We start from the raw sequence: 6,956 nt of genomic DNA on the forward strand, positions 1-6,956 counted from the left end.
AAATATGTGTAATGCTATCATGTCAATAAGGACCAAATTCTCAGAGGAATGTTTCTAGCACCTTAAAAAAATCTATGCCCTGAATAATTAGGTCAGTTATGAGGAGAAATGGGTGTCCAGCAACGTGTATATAATAAAGTAGCTGGTGAATGGATGTCTGGACTATTGGGTAGGATTGCAAGATGAGAGCCTTTTCTGAAAAAAAAAAAACTTCCAAGTGCAGATGTAATTTCCAAAAGAAATACACAGTCTTCCAAATGAATGTGGAAAAAAATTTTATTATTTGAACAAGATGTAACTTTTTGGCTACACTTTCAAAAGGTACATTTGGCTCACACAACCCCCGTCTTTGCATCACCCAAAAAAATACCATACCCATCATGAAGCATGGTGGTGGCAGTATCATGCTTTGAGTTGTCTTTCTTCAGCCATAACTGGAGTTTTAGTCAAAGTGGAGTGAATCATCACCAGTTTCAAATACCAGTCAATTTTGGCCCAAAACCTTCAGGCATCTGCAAGAAAGCTGAAGAAGAATTTCACCTTTCAGCACAACAATGACTCAAAGCATATATCAAATCAATAAAAGAACTATTTCATTAAATGAAAATTAGTTTTGGAACAGTCCAGCCAGAGCTTAGACCTAAATCCAGTAGAAAACCGTAAAAAGTAGAACTAAACAGGGCCATGTACCTCAGGTCCCCAGGATCTGAATGGCTAAAAATGCATTCAACTGACCAGAAATGAGCTCTTACAGCTTTACTTTGACTTACAAATTTTAAATTTACAATTGGCCTCAACTCAGCAAATCACTGATTTGTCACAATTGATTGACATGCTTTACATAAGTTCCTATGTTAATAAACTGGTCTAGACACCAATCCCAATTTGGGTGGCCAATGAGATTTCAGAATCTCATCTGGTAGTCACGTGCAATCACGTATAAATTACACCACCAATGCTAAAGAAAGCACACAGCCAATGGATGTATCGTATGTCATGGGATAGTGTTCATGGGAAATACAATGATTTCCTTCATTCATCGTCCTCCAGGCTGGCCAGTATGTTTTCACGTATAATCGGCAACTGACGAGTGACAGGAGTTCATTTAGAGCCCTGGGTGTCAGATGTTTTATTTATTTAATTATTTGACTCGGACATTGCATTTGTACACAGTCACAAAAGTTTGTAGCTGACGCCATGGAAACAGAGTTTGTTGCCAGAGCTAGTTCTCAACTCCTGTCCTGGGTTGGGCCTTTCTACACTAAAATACAATACAAAAATGAAAACACAATAATACACACAATACACAATCTATAAATAATCATTCATTCACACCCAAACACACACACCCACCCACCCACACACACATACATACACACACACACAGTGCTATTTACAAATGGGTACAGTTTTCAGCTATGACTTAAGGGAAAGAAGTGAAGGTTTCAAACACAGATATGGTCTTGAGTTCAGTTGGTAATGAATTCCACAGCTTTGCACTTTTGTGTGGTTCAGGTTGTTGGAAAACCCCTAACTTGAGAAACCTTCACCATGTTTTACTGTTGCTAGGATGTTATTTTTCTTCCTTTTGTTCCACATAAGCCTGTCTGCTAAAAGGAAGTCCATATATATATATATATATATATATATATATATATATATATATATATGTATGGACTTCCTTTAATATAAATATATATATGCATATATATATATATATATATATGTATATGTATATTTCAAAAATGGGGGGTTAGATACTACTTAACACTACTTACTTAACTTTACTTATTCTAAAAATTTAATATTAGATATTAGATAAATAAAAATATTAGATTTAAGAAAAGAGTGATTGATATTTGTTATGTAAGGTAATCAGCGGCACACATTTCTAAACTACAATTAATGTTGCTTTAAAAAAACGTTGTTGCAGTAGTGAAAATTTGCCTCACAATATGAAGAGACAAAGCCTCTGTTCAGACTCTGGTAGCCACATGCCATTCACCGTGAATGGGTGAACAACAGCAGGCTGACGCAGCCCCCACCCACACGTTGGTTAACACATATAACTTCAGAAAAACACCCCACACACTTTGATATGCTTAACTCCAAGTTGCAAATATTCTATAAAAGTTTGATCTCAAACATCAGCTGCTCCACCTGAGTCTCATCGGTCTGCTCTCACTCTGCTATTCTGACTTTCACTGACCACATATCAGTATGGTCCCTGTCTGAACAGCAAGAGGAAGTGCAGCCCTATACATCATTGATGTGCCTGCACCACGCACAATCTGTGGCTTCAGGTGCCGTATCCTGTTCCTGTGTGGGGTAAACTAGAGCTGACACTTCACTTTGACAAGTGGGAAGTCACAACCCCACCACAAGATGCGTATTAGCCTGCAACTTAAACTCCACATTTGAATTGGGTTATCAAAATAGAATATTCCTCTGGTTTTTTGTCAGGCTACTTACTCCCTCCTCCAAAGATATTACAGATAAGATCTGACTGTGATCTGTAGCTATATTTGAGTAGTGTGAGAGTGTGAGGGAGTGTGAGCTACTCCATGACTGCAGTCCCAGAGTATCCTGTCAACAGGAACTCCTGGATTTGATACGCACCCGCTTTGGACCACAGAAGGAAACTGATTTGTTTGTGTGTATTGAGTTGTTTTATTTCTTTGGTCAATCTCGTTCAGAAACTCTTGAAACTGATCTGTATTCAAACTGCTGAGAATAATATGAAAAGGAAATGACAAGGAAAGATTTTCAGGGTAATGTGTTTGCTTTGGCAGGAAAATACTATGACAACCACCTGAAGGGCATTGGAAATTTCAAAATGCCACTTAGCCAGTATAGTTTTTTTTCCCCTGTCTTGAATAGACTGCAAAACCAGTTAGGTAAGTTTGTCATGGACTGTTTTTCTTGTTGACCTGAAAAAAAACTGAAATTGCAAAATCTCTTTGACATCATCATTTAAAGAAGAAGAAGAAGAAAAAAAGCCATTTATATAAGATTTATGTTTCCTTGTTTGACAAACATAAGTCTCACCTGGGGTTCTCTGTTTTTAAAAACGTATGTGTTAATCGGTAGCCAAAATCAGTCATTGCTGAGTTATTGGTTGCCAGATAAGTTAAATGAATATTAGGTCTGAGGAAAGTGTTTTTTTTTTTGTTATGGACAGTTTAAGGAGTTGGTTGTGTTGAAATGTTGGCTCTCTCTCTCTTCCCTTTCACGGGGCTCAACTTGCAATCAAGGAGGAGTCGAGAGTCCTCCGGGGTTTCTCCTGGAACCTGCTCCTCAAATATAAAGCGTTCCCTCCAACCACCGGTAAAGACTGAATCATAACCGACAAGGAGGGGCCGCTGCATGTGCGCAACTGTGCTTTCTCCAAAAATCTATTGACACTCTTCTCCAACTGCAGTGAAGGAAGCACCGCAGGATCTTCTGTTTGTCTTTCTATTTAGTCAGTTTTATTTTTCTAATTTTGTCATCTTTTAATCAAGCTTCTCACAGAGAAAAAAAAATCTACAACTTGTTCAACAATCAGACGAGCTTCCTAAGTTTGGAGAGAGCGCGCTTGCAGATGGCTGCGCTAATTAGCGCGTACTCGTCCTGGCCAGAGTCCTTCGAGTGTCCTCCAGGTGACGGGGACGTGCCCGACGGACATGGCCCGCACAGGACTCCCGGGGACAAGGCGCAGGAGCCGCGGATCAGACGGCCCATGAACGCGTTCATGGTCTGGGCCAAAGATGAGCGCAAACGGCTCGCAGTTCAAAACCCGGACCTGCACAATGCCGAGCTCAGCAAAATGTTAGGTGAGAAAAACTTATTGAAAGTTATATTTAACTACTCACTTATTATTATTATTATTATTATTATTATTGTTATTGTTGTTGTTGTTCTAACCCTACTTCTAACTCTATAGGCCTTGGTTGTTAAGCAAAACTTCAAAAGGACAAAAGACTTGAATATAAAATTAAACTACATAAAAAGTTAAATGTGTTCACTGGAAACAGGTTATTTAAACTAAATCACGGGTAGGTGATGTTCAAAGTCCGAGTGGTTAAAAGAAAAATGAATTTATTTATACTGACACTGAACTTGAATTCGTTTATAAAACAGACCTTGCAGAAGAAGATCTTTCTGTGCGGCTGCTTGGTTTAAAGTCCATTTTAATTAAACTTGAGCAAATCTGAATTAATCTATGAGCCACATAGATTAACATAGATTAACGAGTAACATCTACTTCTAAAATATCTCTTATTAACTGTATTTGTAATTGGGCCTCATTTTGGAAATGACAATAATTTCTTTAAAGCTGAAAATTTCTTTCTTAAATTTCTAGAAAAATGAATCAGAACTGGTGAATATTTTAGGAAAAGATTATGTGCTTTTTAAATTTGTCTTCTGTTTAAGAGTGTTTTGCGTTTCGTTATCATCAAACATTAATATGGATTTAATATTTTAATTATACATGAAAAATGTTGGCATGAAACATTTTAAAATGATGATGAGTCCTTTTACATTTTCCCCAAGTTATAGGAAATAAGTCTAATAAAAAAGTTATTTTAATAATTTATCTAAAGACATAAACTGAAGGGCAAAATTTAATTTAGACCTAGATCTTTTTTAATTATTATCCAGGCTTTCAATTAAGATTAAGATTTTTTTCTGTGCAAGCAGGCAAGTCATGGAAGGCCCTAACTCCCCCTCAGAAGAGGCCCTATGTGGAGGAGGCAGAGAGGCTTCGGGTGCAGCACATGCAGGACTACCCCAACTATAAGTACCGGCCTCGCAGGAAGAAGCAGCTGAAACGCATCTGCAAGAGAGTGGACCCTGGCTTCCTCCTGAGTGGGCTGGCTCCTGATCACAGCACCCTACCCGAGCAGCGAGCCCTTTGTCACCCCCTTGACAAAGACGAGGGCAGCCCTAATGGCGTCAGCAGTGGGTTTGCCGGCTCCAGTCCTGTGCTGCCCAGCGTCAGGACCTTCAGAGACCCTACTGCCTCCAACAGCAGCTTTGACACCTACCCCTACGGTCTGCCTACCCCTCCTGAGATGTCTCCCCTAGATGCAATGGACCACGAGCATGTACCCCCTTCTTACTACTCGACATCTGGTAGCTCCTCCGTCTCCTGTTCTTCCACAACCTCCTGTCCAGATGAGCACCACCAGAATCACACACACATGGGCAGCCCGCCTCCTTACCACACTGACTACACTCAAAGTCAAATCCACTGCGGGGGAACTCACTTAGGTCACATCCCTCACATGCCCCAAACTGGTGGGGGCAGTGGACTGATCCCAGGCCCTCCTCTGTCTTACTACAGTTCCTCATCTTTCCCGCAGATTCACCGTGGGCTCCACCAGGGCCACCTGGGTCAGTTGTCCCCCCCACCAGAGACTCAAGGTCACCTGGAGACATTAGACCAGCTGAGCCAGGCTGAGCTTCTGGGTGAGGTGGACCGCAATGAATTTGACCAGTACCTGAACTCCACTGGTAGCGGTTTCCACCCCGAACAGGGTGGCAGCATGACCGTAACAGGACACATTCAGGTGGCCTCCGCTGCCACTGCTTCTGCCACATCTTGTCCCAGCAGCACCACAGAAACCAGTCTCATCTCTGTGCTCGCTGATGCAACGGCAGCCTACTACAACAATTATGGCATCTCGTAAGCACCTATTGACATGTGACTGATCAGAAACACTGCAAGAGTTCAGAGATCCGTTAAGACATTTCGGATGATGTTGCGCATGGTTGTTGACAAAGGCAAGATTTCTGTGCGTCTGTTGGTAATTTCAAAACCCTCATTAACATCCACAAGCAACTTGATCCAACCACAAAAAAAGCTGAACTAATAACTGAGCAATATGATTGTCTGGAGCCGGGAAAAGAACAAAAAGCAATGTTGGGGAACATGAGAAAACGGAGATGGACATCTCAGGGAAGCAGACACAAAATACAATAGTATGCCACCTCCAGTTGTCATGAAATTTCCAAACCAGTTGAGAAATCGTATAAAAAGGCTTGTTTTTCCACTTGTAAATCTCACCAGTTACTGTTGCCAGTGAGGCATGTACAGATGCTCTTTAGAAGCTAATTTAAGTCCTTTGGTGTTTTGCATAAATGTAATGCTGTTATCAATGCTTTCCATTCAAACGTTTGTATCATATGTGTTTTGCTCTCCTTAGTTTGGGAGTCTTACCTCTGTAGATGTAATTGAATGAGGTTTTAGTTGGACATTTCTTATGCAATTTAAGAAAATGGTGTATGATGAAGACAAAAAAGGCATTTATACTTCTCAAATATATATAATCAACCTTTACAATGGAAAAAAAGTTAATAATGAGAACTGTAACTGTATGCTGATTTAGGTTTATCAAATACACTAATTTAAAATAAAGGTAAATTTTTATATGAATGCAATTACCACTTGGATCATACACCCACAAACAACCTACCACAAAATGAATGAACATTTTTAATCTCATTGTTATTTGTTGGAAATAACTGATACATTTTAGAGAGTTGCAGCCACTTAGAGCAACTAGATGGCTAAATAAAAAATGACAATAAAACCATATAGGAGTCCTGCTAGTTTTGAATGATTTCCATGCATATATTTGGGAAATAAAGGAGTGTAATACTTAATTTATTTTAATTTGTTTAAGTGATCCATCTTGAATGAAGTGCCACACCATATATTGTTTTATTTCAGGCTCCGTGGAGCTGCAAGAGGCCGATTCTGACACCCACTACTTCATTGCCCCCCCTCATCCGTCATGTTTCTCTATCCATCTCCTATTTCTTTAATTTCATCCCGGTTCAGAGGATTAGTGTAAAACAAGCGTATTCGTCGTCACCCGCCTTCATCTCAACTGTCCTTTGTTTTTCTGGGATCTTATTCTGGGTGCCATTCTAAGGCATGCTGGACCCCCACCACCCCTTCCGCACCC

The 6,956-nt window shown here is 40.0% G+C and overlaps 1 protein-coding gene across 1 annotated transcript; it reads left to right on the top strand.

Annotated features, from left to right (window-relative positions):
- Nucleotides 1-3,208: 3,208 nt before the first annotated feature.
- sox7 (SRY-box transcription factor 7) lies at nt 3,209-6,653 on the top strand. The gene is made up of 2 exons (XM_041976699.1): nt 3,209-3,815; nt 4,684-6,653. Exons 1-2 carry the CDS (start codon nt 3,584-3,586, stop codon nt 5,673-5,675), a joined length of 1,224 nt encoding a protein of 407 aa, XP_041832633.1. The 5' UTR covers nt 3,209-3,583; the 3' UTR covers nt 5,676-6,653.
- The last annotated feature ends 303 nt before the right edge of the window (nt 6,654-6,956 follow it).

Source organism: Melanotaenia boesemani, chromosome 22, assembly GCF_017639745.1.
Source record: "Melanotaenia boesemani isolate fMelBoe1 chromosome 22, fMelBoe1.pri, whole genome shotgun sequence".
NCBI lineage: Eukaryota > Metazoa > Chordata > Actinopteri > Atheriniformes > Melanotaeniidae > Melanotaenia > Melanotaenia boesemani.